The following is a 14534-nucleotide window of genomic DNA, read 5'->3' as shown; positions in this document are numbered from 1 at the left end:
TCCACCCCAGCCCGGCCCAGCCCAGCCCAGCCCCACGCCCAGACCAGACTCGATCCGCTCCGCCGACCACCACCGCCACGTTTTCTTCAACTCCTGCAACTTTTTTTTTCTTGTTCTTGTTCTTCTTCATGCTTCCCTTTCTTCTTTTTCCCCGGTGTATCTCGTGCTCTTCCTCGTGCCTCGTGTTCTGTCTCCTGGCGCAGGTCATTCCTTCACGTGCTGAGAGAGAGAGAGAGAGAGAGGTGAGAGGTGTGGGTGGCATACGCATCCACGAGGAAAGAGGAGTAGGAGGAGGGAGGAGCTTATGCGTAAAGCTGAGAGAGAGAGAGAGAGAGAGAGAGAGAAGGGGGCGACAGTTCTTACAATCTTCGCTCTATCTTATTCACATCTCTCTCTCTCTCTCTCTCTCTCTCTCTCTCTCTCTCTCTCTCTCTCTCTCTCTCTCTCTCTCTCTCTCTCTCTCCGTCCTCCTCATAGCGGTGTTACTGCGGAGGAGGAGGAGGAGGAGAACCGTAATTGGAGGGACTTTGGAGGAGGGAACTCACGTGACGGTCAGGTGGAGGTGAGATGCTCTAATCTGGCACTCTTCCTCCCCTCACTCCTCTCCATTTCTTCCCATTCTCTCCCTTTACCATTCTTTCCCTCTCCTTTCATTCCCATTCTTCCATCCCATTATTTCTACCATAGTCCTCTCCCTCCTCCTCCTCCTCCTCCTCCTCACATCTACCCCCTACGAGTGTCTCATTCCTTAACCCTTTCTTCTGTCATGCCCCGAGGAAGCGAAATTCTAGGGGTCGTCTCTCTCTCTCTCTCTCTCTCTCTCTCTCTCTCTCTCTCTCTCTCTCTCTCTCTCTCTCTCTCTCTCTCTCTCTCTCTCTCTCTCTCTCTCTCTCTCTCTTTCGCTTTGTGTGTAGGCTCTGAGTTGAGAGTGGATGGGATAGACTAGGGGAAAGGAAGAGGGAGAGAGAGAGAGAGAGAGGGAGAGATGTGAATGGCATAATAACAGAGATGATTTGGAGTAAGAGATGAGGCTGGGACAGGAGAGAGAGAGAGAGAGAGAGAGAGGTGGAAGAGATGCTGGCGGTGGTCGTGCGGCTGGCAGCGGGTACAGAGCGGGGTGAGAATAACTGTAGCTGCCACACTCCTCCCGCCACTCACTGACTGGCTGGCTGAACTGTTATTTTAATCACCACTCTCTCTCTCTCTCTCTCTCTCTCTCTCTCTCTCTCTCTCTCCTGTGTTTACCTTATAAGTTACGACACACACACACACACACACACACACACCTTGACATGCATATTATACATTGTCTTTCCTACCACTTCAAAATTTTATCCTTAACAATATTGTAGTAGTAGTAGTAGTAGTAGTAGTAGTACTAGTGGTGGTGGTGGTGGTGGTGGTAGTAGTAGCAGCAGCAGCAGCAATAATAATGTTAATAATGGAGGATGTTCAAATGATGCTGAGGATGATCACGATAATTATCATGCAGTCATTTTCAGTCCAACTTTCACAACAATAAATGACGTCAGCAAAAGTAACGCCAACTTGCGATAATGATAGTAACTGTTGTAGTAGTAGTCGTAGTAGTTGTAGTAGTAGTAGTAGTAGTAGTAGTAGGAATAATGATAATTTATGATAATGATAATACGACTTTGTGCAGAGTAAGATAGATAAAGTGTGTGTGTGTGTGTGTGTGTGTGTGTGTGTGTGTGTGTGTGTGTGTGTGTCGTGACCTAAGAAGGGGGCGCTGAAGGTGTGGATGATGTGGGTGGAGGGAGGCAGGGGGGTAGGGGTGTTGATGTGGGTGGCTTGGTATGTAGAGGATGGGAGGGGGAGTGAGTGACCCCTCACACACACGGTGAATTCTCTTTCTCCCGCTCTCCCACTCCCTCACCCCTTCCCCCTTCCCTCTTCCCCCTCCTCTCTCCTCTCTCCTCTCTCCTCTCTCCCCCATCTCCTTCCCTTAGCAGCGTTGCCAGGTGGTTCAACGCACATCCTAGTTGGCAACAGTGGCCATCACCACCACCACCACCACCACCACCACCACTACATAAGTCAAATATTAATCCTGTATTCGCTTTGAACATCAGACTGTTGCTCCCTTACTGCCCTCCCTACCTGTTACTGTGTTTATTATTATTATTATTATTATTATTATTATTATTATTATTATTAGAGTAATATTACTGAAATGAAAGCAACAACGCCAACACTGCTGTTGCCGCCATTACTACTACTACTACTACTACTACTACCACCACCACTACTACCACCGCCACCACCACCACTACTACTACTATACTACTACTACTACTACTACTACTACTACTACTACTACTACTACTACTGCCAGATCTGTTCGTGCGTGTCCCAGACCTAAGACAACGGGACCGAGATTGGAAATCGCAGAACAGGAAGAAAAAGTTCCGTGAGAGAGAGAGAGAGAGAGAGAGAGAGAGAGAGAGAGAGAGAGCGTTACGAAAGGTTAGCTTTTCGATAGGTTAAAGGGGAAGAGGAGAAAAAGGAGGAGGAGGAGGAGGAGTTGCGGAGATAGAATGAACACGAGAAGGAAGACAAGAGAGAAGAAAATACCGCAATAATATGACTCACCGAAAAGAGGAGGAGGAGGAGGAGGAAGATGAGCAGGAAGAGGAAGGAACCATCTGGTGTATAGCGTACAGTGTAGGTGTGTGCTTTTGTACGCGTGGTGTAGTACATGTGCATGTTGCTACGTACATAAGTGTGTGTGTGTGTGTGTGTGTGTAGATGGTAACAGTGGAGTATGTGAGGTATTTTGCACTCTCTTTATTGCTCTCATAAATCTTACGTGGAGAAGATGGAGTAGGGGGAACAGTAGTACCAGTAGTGGTAGTGGAGAAGGTAGTGGAGAGGAAGAGGGGGAAAGATAGAAGGTAGCAAAGTGGGGATGATAGTGGCGAGGGGAAGGCAAGGGGAGAGGAGGAGTGAAGGCTGTGTTTCCCCCACCTGTCACCACACACCTGTGATTGATGGGGGGAGGAGAGGGGTAGGTGGGATACTCGCTGAAGTTTGTTCTCGCCAAATTTTCCATTGAGAGAGAGAGAGAGAGAGAGAGAGAGAGAGAATGTACATGACCATTTTATAAGTTAATATGAGAGAGAGAGAGAGAGAGAGAGAGAGAGATTGTATTACCATTTTTTGTCGCGTAATAGAGAGAGAGAGAGAGAGAGAGAGAGAGTTTAAAATTGTGCGCATGGCCTTTTTTTTTTTTCGCTTTAATATTTGCTTTGTACAAGTTCCCCTGTTTTTATTATTTACAGACGCGTTGCAAGGGCGACTTCGATTTTACATATTTCCTGTTGCACCGACTCCTGGTTAATTCACTTTATTATTGGTGTTTCCTTCAGTCTGACCTCTCGCAAAATGTAGCTTGAAAACTCATGGTTGATTTCTACGACTTTTTTCTCCTCTTTCTCGTAATTTTTTTTGTTTAGTTAAGTTAAATGTTAAGTGGTTAAGTCCTGAAGTGGTGGATGTTAAGACTGCAAGTGCTAGTAGGTTTTATTTATTTATTTATTTATTTATTTATTTATTTATTTATTTATTTTCTAACTCCTTCAGTGCTATGACGCGTTTTCATTTTCATTTTGTTTACTGTCTGGCGATTTTATTTAGCTTCAGAAACTCACTTGGGGGATTAAAGAGTGAGGACAGTGGCCATTAATCTTCTGACTTCCATAGACCTTTCCTAATGTAAATGAAATCGTCTAATCACACACACAAAAAAGTACAATGATAAAAATTTGTCCCAGTACTGAAGGGGTTAAGTTAGTTAAGGTTTTTTGGTTAGGTATCATATAGTTAGATCACGTTTGATTGCATTTGTTTCAGTAATATTATGTTAAGTTATAAAGAGAGTCACGGTTACATTAGGTTATATAAGACCACATGAAATTAGTAAAGTTGTTGTAGTTTGCTGGGTAAGTTAGGATGGATTGGATATTAGACTCGTAAATAGTGTAGATGTCTTTATTATCTTATTCGTAATGGTAGTTGTAAATGATGGACGTGTTGTTTAGATTGAGTTATAGTTATGGTGGTGGTGGTGGTGGTGATGGTGGTAAGAGAAAAGCCAGTTAGCGCATTCCTTTCTTTTTCTTCCTTCTTTTTATTGTTCTTATTCTTATGACGTCACTTCTAGCCAATCACGTAACGGGTAAAGTGTGCTGGTGTTTTTTATTTCCAGTTCTCTTTTTATTTCCGGGGTTGTTGTGGTGTAGGTAGTGTCGAGATCAGGTCGTAGTTGTGCTGGTAGTGGCAGTGGCTGTAGAGGTTGTGTTTGCCGCGCCTCCCTCACCTGACAAAATTCTGCCCATCCTGCGTCCTCCTCTTTTATTGCTTTTCCACGGGAGGTGTAGTGTTTTTCCTCACTCCCCCTTACTCTCTCTCTCTCTCTCTCTCTCTCTCTCTCTCTCTCTCTCTCTCTCTCTCTCTCTCTCTCCATTTCTTTTGTCTGCTCTTTTCCATTTTCCCATGATAACCGTTCCTTTTTTCCTTTCTTTATTTCAATTCTTTACTTCTTTATCTATCTCTTCTCCTTTCCACATCTCCACATTCTTCCCTTCCTGTCCTCGCCATGCCTCCACCTCTCCCTTCTCTCCTTAGTCTTCTCTTTTCAAGCCTTCCATTCTCACATTTTTAGCCAGTTTTCCCCTCGCTCCTTACCCTTCACATCCCCTCCCCTCTCTCACATATCCCCTTCCCCTCCAATTTTGTCGTACCTTTCCACCCTCACTCTCCCGGCTTTCCCCTCACACGAAACGACGAAAAATTCTCACCGTTTACCCCCTTAAATTCCCTCCCCTCCTCTCCCCTTTCTCTTTTTTTCCCCTCTCTGGTTCCTCTTGCCGTTTCCATTTCCACTCTTTTATTCTCTTCTCTTTGCTTCTTCTTCCTTCTTCCTTTTCTCATTGCCTCTTTATTTATTATATTATTTTTCCTCCTTGTTCTTTGATTGCTCGAATTGGATACTGTTCATCTCCTGTACGATAATTTGTGCTCGGTGGAAAGTGTCTGATTCTGATTGCGGTTCAAGTTTCTCTCTCTCTCTCTCTCTCTCTCTCTCTCTCTCTCTCTCTCTCGTAGTTATAGTTGTTTTTTCTTCTTCATTATTCTGTAAATGTTTATCGCGTGTTCCGTTCTGTGTCACAAGGTTACAGATATTTTTCCTCTTTTCTTTTTTTTTCTCTCACATTACATAGATAGTTGGTCAGGGTTGGCTGGCTCTCTCTCTCTCTCTCTCTCTCTCTCTCTCTCTCTCTCTCTCTCTCTCTCTCTCTCTCTCTCTCTCTCTCTCTCTCTCTCTCTCTCTGTGACACGAGTTTCATCTAGTATTTTAGCTTGCGAGAAAATTTTTGAAAGTTGAAAGTTTTATATCTATACGACGAATGAATTTCTCTCTTTAAAAAATGTGAACGTTAAAATTTTTGTGCAATTGCTTAGTCGCATCCCTCCCTCCCTCCCCTCTCTTCCGTTATGTGCCCTGAGAATTAAATATAGTAATGTGCTCGCTTTTATTTGTTTTTTTATTTCTTTAATATATTTTCACGTCTTATCTCTCTCTCTCTCTCTCTCTCTCTCTCTCTCTCTCTCTCTCTCTCTCTCTCTCTCTCTCTCTCTCTCTCTCTCTCTCTCTCTCCCCATTCGCGTTTTTTTTTTTCGTCTTTCTTATCACCAACTTTCATCTTTTCTCTCCTCAAGTTTCCTTATCTTTTTGACAATTCCCGCTATGAATAAATCGTGTTTGCCTGCTTTCTCTCTCTCTCTCTCTCTCTCTCTCTCTCTCTCTCTCTCTCTCTCTCTCTCTCTCTCTCTCTCTCTCTCTTCCCCCTTTTCTTTCCTTTATCTGTAACCGCATTTTTTCTTTTCATCAGGTTTATCTACATCGTAAGTATTTTTTCCCCTTTCTCATTATTTTTTTTCTTTTTTTTTTCTCGAATTTTCTGTTACTGTTTCATGACCCTTTGACATTCTCTCTCTCTCTCTCTCTCTCTCTCTCTCTCTCTCTCTCTCTCTCTCTCTCTCTCTCTCTCTCTCTCTCTCTCTCTCTCTCTCTCTCCACCAAGTAACCTAGATAATGTGAGGCCTTCGGAGGGAGGGGGAAGAGGCGGAGGGCAGAAGGGGAAGAGATAGAGAGAGAGGAGAGGGGAGAAGGGGGAAGAGGAGGTAGTATGCTAATGGGAATGACTGGAGGGGGGAAGAGAACCTGTGGGGAAGTGTCACTCTGGTTAAGGGGTGGGGGGTTAGAGGGGTTTTGGAGGGAGGGAAGAGGAGGGGGGGCGTCATTTTGTGGTGATTGTGGTGTCAGTCTGTCTTGGTAACCTAAATTGCGGACAGGAGGAAAAAAACACAGAGAGAGAGAGAGAGAGAGAGAGAGAGAGAGAAATTGTTGTTACGGTATGAATTGCTCGCTTTTGTGTGACTTGGGTGACGCTTAGTAGAGCAATTAAAATGCTTTAGTGTCTGCTCTCTCTCTCTCTCTCTCTCTCTCTCTCTCTCTCTCTCTCTCTCTCTCTCTCTCTCTCTCTCTCTCTCTCTCTCCACGAAAACAGTACCACATTACCGCACCTCTGCCCCTCCCATATCCTCCAGCCTTCACCCTTTCCTGCCCCCCTTCACCCTTCGTCACCCTTTTCGTCACCCCATCGTCAGCCCGGCCCGCCCCCTTCCCATCACCACCAACCACTGTTATAAATCAAGACAACATCGGTTCATAGACTTTGTAAATGAGTATTGAGGCCAAGAGGTTAGAGAGAGAGAGAGAGAGAGAGAGAGAGAGAGAGAGAGAGAGAGAGAGAGAGAGATTCCTGCGGTTTGCTTCTCCTTTTCGTAAGATTAAATTGGCTAACATCACGGTGAGAAGGAAGGACGGGAGGGGAGTGGGGTTGGGGAGATTGGTAAGTGGAAAGGAGGGGAGGGAAAGGGGATTCCTCTCTGTATTCTCTCCCCTTCCCCTTACCTTCCTCCACCTCCTCTACTCCAGCTCACCTCCACAGTCATGCGGAAGAGAGGGAGGGATGGTGGGCGGCGAGGAGTGTATTGGAGAGGAGGAGGTGGTGGTGGTGGTGGTGGTGGTGGTGATGGTGATGTGGCTGGGTGACGGGTTAGCGAACGTTGTCTTATTTCCGTGTCGAGTTTCGGTGCTGCAGAAGAGAGAGAGAGAGAGAGAGAGGCTCCAGTCATTTCTTTCTCTCTCTCTCTCTCTCTCTCTCGCGCGCGCGTGTTTGTGTGTGTGTGTGTGTGTGTGTAATTCTCTGTTTGATCTGCTGCAGTCTCTGACAAGACAGCCAGACGTTACCCTACGGAACGAGCTCAGAGCTCATTGTTTCCGATCTTCGGATAGGCCTGAGACCAGGCACACACCACACACCGGGACAACAAGGTCACAACTCCTCGATTTACATCCCGTACCTACTCACTGCTAGGTGAACAGGGGCTACACGTGAAAGGAGACACACCCAAATATCTCCACCCGGTCGGGGAATCGAACCCCGGTCCTTTGGCTTGTGAAGCCAGCGCTCTAACCACTGAGCTACCGGGCCGTAGTGTGTGTGTGTGTGTGTGTGTGTGTTTAGAGACATACATAGGTAGGTCGTTTCTTTTTTTTTTTTTTTTTTCTCTCAAATTATACATACAATGGGTAGGTGAGGAAGCGAGGCGCACGGGAGGAGGAGGAGGAGGAGGAGGAAGAAGAAGAAGACCTCAGGAGGATTTCTCTAGCCCGAGGTTAACGCCTGTCTCCTCAGCTCTCCCCTCCCTTCCCCTCCCCTTCCCTTCCTTCTTCCTCCCTTCTCCCTCACCTCCTTCACTCGTATTGCCCTCCCTCCAGTTTCCCTTCTCTCTCTCTCTCTCTCTCTCTCTCTCTCTCTCTCTCTCTCTCTCTCTCTCTCTCTCTCTCTCTCTCTCTCTCTCAACAATGAATACCCGATAACTTAATGAATTATGTATAAAATGTTTTGCAAAAGGTTTCATTTCCTTTCATTAATACACATCATTTTCATTCCTCCTCCTCCTCCTCCTCTTCCTCCTCCTCCTCCTCCTCCTCCTCCTCCTCCTCCTCCTCCTCCTCCTCCTCCTCCTCCTCCTCCTCCTCCTTTCCTTCACTTCCGCTTCACCTCTGTGCGACTTCTTTCTCTACCCTCATTGCATCTCTCTCTCTCTCTCTCTCTCTCTCTCTCTCTCTCTCTCTCTCTCTCTCTCTCTCTCTCTCTCTCTCTCTCTCTCTCTCTCTCTCTCTCTCTCTCTCTTTCTTGGTGTCTTTTAGTTTCTTCATTTCCTTGTCTCCATCTTTTCTCCTCCCATCGGTAGTGTTTTCTCTTCCTCTCCGTACATATGCGGCGCGCTGAGAGAGAGGTGTTAGATCACATGTCATGAATCGACGGAGTACAGGTTATTGAATCTCTCTCTCTCTCTCTCTCTCTCTCTCTCTCTCTCTCTCTCTCTCTCTCTCTCTCTCTCTCTCTCTCTCCTTCCTTCCTTTGAACGTAAGCACTTTGGCGGTAAACAAGAAGTAAATAACATGAAACAGGAGATTAAACGCAAATTAAATTATAAGTTAGTCAGTTGAAATAAAAGCGACTATAAATGAACGCACATACATACGTACACGAATACCGTTCTGTGTGTGTGTGTGTGTGTGTGTGTGTGTGTGTGTGTGTGTGTGTGTGTTTATAGTTTTATTTTGAGAAGAAAACATAAGAAAACATACCTACGTAATTACGGACAACAACGGTGAGGAGAAAGTAGAGAGAGAGAGAGAGAGAGAGAGAGAGAGAGAGAGAGAGATCAATGGAGAGAGAGAGAGAGAGAGAGAGAGAGAGAGAGAGAGAGAGAGAAGGGAAAGTGAGGAGGTGGAGGAAGAGAAGGGGAAGGGAATGACGTGGGGGGAAGAGAGAGGGAGTATATGTCGCCAGTTTCATGACCCAAACCACCATTGCTGCAGCCTCTTCCTCCTCCTCCTCCTCCTCCTCCTCTTCCTCCTCCTCCTCCTCCTCCTGGAAGTGGATGGTTGGTAATTGTCATATTTACGTTGAAGGAATGACTTTCTACTTTTTAATGATGCATCTTAATCTTTACCTATTTTTGTCTTACATTTCCTCCTTTTACTTCGTTTATTCCGGGTTCGTCCTTTTAGTTTCGTCTTAACTTCACTTCCTCCTCCTCCTCCTCCTCCTCCTCCTCCTCCTCCTCCTCCTCCTCCTCCTCCTCCTCCTCCTCCTCCTCCTCCTCCTCCTCCTCCTCCTAAGAATGTAGTAGCAGTAAGAAGAGGCACAGTTACTTGTAGAGCTTCACGTCGGCACTAATGTTCCCATGCGTGCCTCATATCCAGGCGCCGTGATAACTAAAGCGAATGGAATAAGGAAGAGAAAGGAAAACGTGAATGTGCTGCGTTGTGTGTGTGTGTGTGTGTGTGTGTGTGTGTGTGTGTGTGTGTGTGTGTGTGTGTGTGTGTGTGTCTGCATGCACGTGTGTGGAGAGAAAGGCGAGAGGTGGTTGTAGAGTAAATTTTGAAGTGTCGGAGGTCAGTGTTCCCTGTACTTTAAGAGAGAGAGAGAGAGAGAGAGAGAGAGAGAGAGAGAGTGTGTATATTTAGTCTAGAAATTCCTTTAGCACAATTAAACACAAGACACCAACCACACCAGCACTACGTTAAACTTCACAGGTGTGGCGCGGGACGAGGCTCCACCTGGGCATGATAGCAACACCACCAGACAATATCATACAGTCAAATACTCCTGACTTTAAGCGTGCCCTCGTGTTCTGGCGAGTCACGCGTGCCATCAAACATGAGTGTGCGTAAACCGTGTTAAGTTTTCGGTAGTATTATCTGTTTGTTGACGTGCTGGTGTGTAGATAGGTAAGATAGAAAAAAAAAATAGTGAAAGAAATGGACGTGCGTATTTGAGGGTTGCGGTGTCGAATAACCTGAATTTGAAACCGCAGAGAGAGAGAGAGAGAGAGAGAGAGAGAGAGAGAGAGAGAGAGAGAGAGAGAGAGAGAGAGTTGGGGGTTAGGAGAGATAGAAAGATAATGAGACAAGATAGAAGTAACAAAAAACATGAAATTATTGAATAAAAGAAAAGTGTGGTTAGATAAAAGCCAAAGAAGAAAAGAAAAATACACGAAACACACACACACACACACACACACACACACACACACACACACACACACACACACACAGAGAGAGAGAGAGAGAGAGAGAGAGAGAGAGAGAGAGAGAGAGAGCACCTGCTGACAAATAACATAGGGATTAGACCATTTTCATTTAATTAAGAGCAAGACAGTTGTTCTAAACCATTAGGGAGAAATATGTGATGCAGTGAAGATAACATAGTAAGCTCCACACCATCGCTATACTGTAGAGATCATGTGAGGATACAAGAACACAATCGTACGTTGATACAGAGGCAACACACTTATCTGCTCACACATTTCGTCCTCTTTACTTTTACTGACATTCAGACCGAACTGAGGTAAATTTAAAGGTATAGGGAAAATAATGTATTACCGTTATTCTATGTAGAGGAAATGCTCTTTTTTTTTTTTTTTAATCTCTTTTATGAATTGAACTATTATTATTATGGAAGGAATTAACATGGACGTATTGCGTGTCTTTACCTTAAGTGTAAGAATAATGGTATTGTGTGTGTGTGTGTGTGTGTGTGTGTGTGTGTGTGTGTGTGTGTGTGCGTGCGTGCGTGCGCATTCAAATATAGTCCGTGTCCATAAGATGTTTATATTTTTAAGAGGAAACTTTAAAAAAATTAAGGAATCTAGTGAAAATACCAACACACCATCATCATCATCATCATCATCATCACCATCATTATCAATTTAATTGTGCCCACTGCAGGACAAAAACTTTCCCAATGGTTAGAAATTAAGGAAGGTCTTTAGGGGAATAAGCAAATTTTTGGTATTCATAGACATTCCATAATGTCTCGTAAAGTTGTCTTCAAGTACTGTGGAACATAAAAAAAGGTGGACATTGAAGCATGCCCTTGAAAACTAGTTGAATTAAAGGACATAAAGAATACAATTGTACCTACACTATATACCAGCATGCCCCATAGAAAGACACTGACACACTAGACCATATCCTTGAATATTCTTTGGGTGTATTGAGAGATTTAATGAAGCGGGAGAGATGTGCACTGTATCAGCATGTCCCACAGTCACAGGCACTCTATAACATGTCCTTAAAGAGATTTTGGAGGTGATAAGGGATTTAAGGACCCTCCCCAACAGTATAGTATGTCCTAAAGAGGTATTTGTGTGGGTTGTCCTGCAGCGAGTGGGTGGGAGGAAGCTGTGGCGGCGGTGGGTCGGTGTCCGTGGTGACAACGGTCTGGGGAGTGACAAGCTCAACAACGCAGAGCACAGCCACGCCTACCCCCTCAACCCCCAACTGCACCACCATGCCCGCGCAACCCTTCAACCCCCACTCCAAGTCCTTCAGTAGCATGGTCAACTACCCCACCAAGCCCAACGGGTAGGTCCTCCTCCTCCTCCTCCTCCTCCTCCTCCTCCTCCTCCTCCTCCTCCTCCTCCTCCTCCTCCTCCTCCTCCACGGCCTCATCCCTGTTCCTCCCTCTCGTTCTCATTATTTTCATTACCCACGTGCATCCTACTCTACGTAATCCTTTTCTCCTCCTCCTCCTCCTCCTCCTCCTCCTCCTCCTCCTCCTCCTCCTCCTCCTCCTCCTCCTCCTCCTCCTCCTCCTCTCTATTCGCAGATATATCGTTTTTCTTCACCTTTTTCTTTTTTTCTTTTAACACTACTACTACTACTACTACTACTACTACTACTACTACTACTACTACTACCGTCACTAATACATGTTTTCTGTTATTATTGTTATTATTATTATTATTATTATTATTATTACTATTATTATTATTATTATTATTATTATACTATCATCATTGTTATCATCGTTATTATGAGTTATTTTTACATTAACATTAACATTTCATTCGTTATTCCTATTACTACTTATTCAGGATTGTCTGACATTAACTGTAATTTATGTGGTAGTAATATTGCTGTGTGCTTGAAGAGAGAGAGAGAGAGAGAGAGAGAGAGAGAGAGAGAGAGAGAGAGAGAGAGAGAGAGAGAGAGAGAATCGTGAGTGAGGCACCAGCTTTCAGTTTTTGTTGGGTTTGTTAGAAAACGTGGCAACGACACTGAGGCTTTCTCTTCTGTTTTCTGTGAGGGTAGCTCTCTCTCTCTCTCTCTCTCTCTCTCTCTCTCTCTCTCTCTCTCTCTCTCTCTCTCTCTCTCTCTCTCACAAAAGACCAACAATATTCCGCTCTCGATTTCCCTAACAACTTGCGTACGTGTATGTGTGAGTGGTATGTGTGTGTGTGTGTGTGTGTGTGTGTGTGTGTGTGTGTGTGTGTGTGTGTGTGTGTAATGAAGAAGTGCTAGTGTGTAAACATTACGTTAACTATTATGTACTACTGTTATTATTACTGCTACTAACGATGACAACATTGCTACTACGAATACCAATACTTAGGCTAACATTCCAGTTCTTATAGTATCTACTACTTACTATGATAGCGGTGATGAGGAGAGAGAGAGAGAGAGAGAGAGAGAGAGAGAGAGAGAGAGAGAGAGGCGGGTTATACTGTAGTTTTAGCCAAGGGTAATAGACCGTGATTAGCAACCTGTAACCTTCATATTATCTGTCCCTCATGCACAATTAACACCTGTTCCTCCTCTCCTTCTGCAGGTGGTGGGGATCCCAGTCCGATTCTGTCCAGTGCAAGACAGACCAAAAGCCCTTCGAGGACCATTGTGGCAGCAACGGGTGAGGCTCTGTCCCTTCTTCATTCTCTCTTCTCGTAGTGTTCATGTGGGAAGTCTAAGCATGTGTGTGTGTGTGTGTGTGTGTGTGTGTGTGTGTGTGTGTGTGTGTGTGTGTGTGCATGAAATGATTTTTGGATGAGTTATTAGTGATGGTTAACTGAATTTTACGACATTGATTTTGACCATATTCATTCTCTCTCTCTCTCTCTCTCTCTCTCTCTCTCTCTCTCTCTCTCTCTCTCTCTCTCTCTCTCTCTCTCTCTCTCTCTCTCTCTCTCTCTCTCTCTCTCTCTGTGTGTGTGTGTGTGTGTGTGTGTGTGTGTGTGTGTGTGTGTGTGTGTGTTTACGCGGGATTGTGTTCTGATAAATTTATTTTATCTATGACTCGGGAATACCGTAACTATAAAAGAAAAAAAATATGTATATTGCGAAAGTCTGAGCGCGCGCAACTGTGTTGTATCAGTGTTTGCATGTGCAGTACATATGAGTGTGCCCGCGCACTGTACTTACCAAGGCCTTCTTTCTCCTGCAGCGGGTACACCAATAGCCCGGGCCCAGCGATGTCAGGCAACACGGGCATGGGTGGACCTGGCGGCATGCAAGGCCCCGGCACGATGGGTGGTAATGTTGGAGGTGCCGGGGATGCCCTCAACACTGCTGCGATGGTGGCTGCGGCAACGGCAACAGCCACAGCCACCGCAGTTGCCCTTCGTCCTGAGAGACCCGAGATGCAGGGACAGTACAACAGTCAGGTAAGCTGTGGGTGATAAGGGAACGCTGCGAGAGGCGAGGGAAAACGGAATGGATAGGCTATGAAGGAGTTGTAGTGGAGGTCTTTAGGGGGATCAGAGAAGTTGAATAGTATGTTATTGGACTTACAGGAGAGAAGATACGGTGTTAATGGTCTGAGTGCATGTGACGACAGGTGTAAACCGGCTGTAGCCCTCTCACACCAGCCTGTTATCTTGGTAATCAGTAGCACAGATAATACACAGACAAAGTTAGACGTAGGCTTCGCAAACAGTTCATCTGCACCGACTGTACCACCGGTGGAGTAAGGCAGATGGAGGTGGAGGTAGGTTACTCTCGTGGTTGTTTTTGTGTACATGTGAAGGGAAAGGTTGGTTTGTAAATGCTTTTAAACTCTCTCTCTCTCTCTCTCTCTCTCTCTCTCTCTCTCTCTCTCTCTCTCTCTCTCTCTCTCTCGTCAACCAGGCGTATAGTGGAATAGGATAGTAAATAAAAGAAAAAGACTGGTTGAGTGGTTAATGACGAACCTGGAACAGTTTTAAGAGTCACGTATACTTTTGGTATATTTTCTGTCGTCTCCGTGGCAAAAATGTGTCTACGTGTGTATTGCAGACTGCTAGCCTTTTCCGGTTTATGTTGCGGTGAAATCAGTCTTATAGAGAAGAGGCAAAGAAGCTTGAGTAGTCACTGTCAGTTTTTTCTCTCTCCATTTCACTTTGAGCGGTTTGTTTTCACTTCCCTGTCACCCGGCCCGTGTTACACCCCGGGCCGCGCGGCTCTGGGATCCCTCAGGTAATCCATCATTCACTAGGGCCAGAGTTAACCCACAGAATGAGTCAAATCCTGTGTGGGAGGCACGTCCGCTGCTGCCATAATGTCACCCCATTGTTTACTCCAGCTCAACACAGCCCGCCCATGGCCCAGG

At 45.3% G+C, this 14534-nt stretch overlaps 1 protein-coding gene across 3 annotated transcripts in view; it reads left to right on the top strand.

The window, feature by feature from the left end:
• The window catches only part of LOC123513922 (zinc finger MIZ domain-containing protein 2-like), a 54339-nt gene that overhangs the window by 26978 nt on the left and 12827 nt on the right, over positions 1-14534 (top strand). For 2 of the 3 annotated variants that reach the window (XM_045271416.1, XM_045271415.1), the window contains exons 2-4: positions 11336-11536; positions 12783-12860; positions 13392-13611. In XM_045271416.1, the coding sequence (XP_045127351.1) occupies positions 11336-11536; positions 12783-12860; positions 13392-13611 (499 nt within the window). The remainder of the gene's footprint in view (positions 1-11335; positions 11537-12782; positions 12861-13391; positions 13612-14534) is intronic. The other variant, XM_045271417.1, reaches the window with a different exon arrangement.

This window comes from Portunus trituberculatus, chromosome 37, assembly GCF_017591435.1.
Source record: "Portunus trituberculatus isolate SZX2019 chromosome 37, ASM1759143v1, whole genome shotgun sequence".
In the NCBI taxonomy this organism is placed as follows: Eukaryota; Metazoa; Arthropoda; class Malacostraca; order Decapoda; family Portunidae; genus Portunus; species Portunus trituberculatus.
The sequence above is the reverse complement of the archived record's forward strand: the minus strand, read 5'-3'. Positions and strand labels throughout refer to the sequence as shown.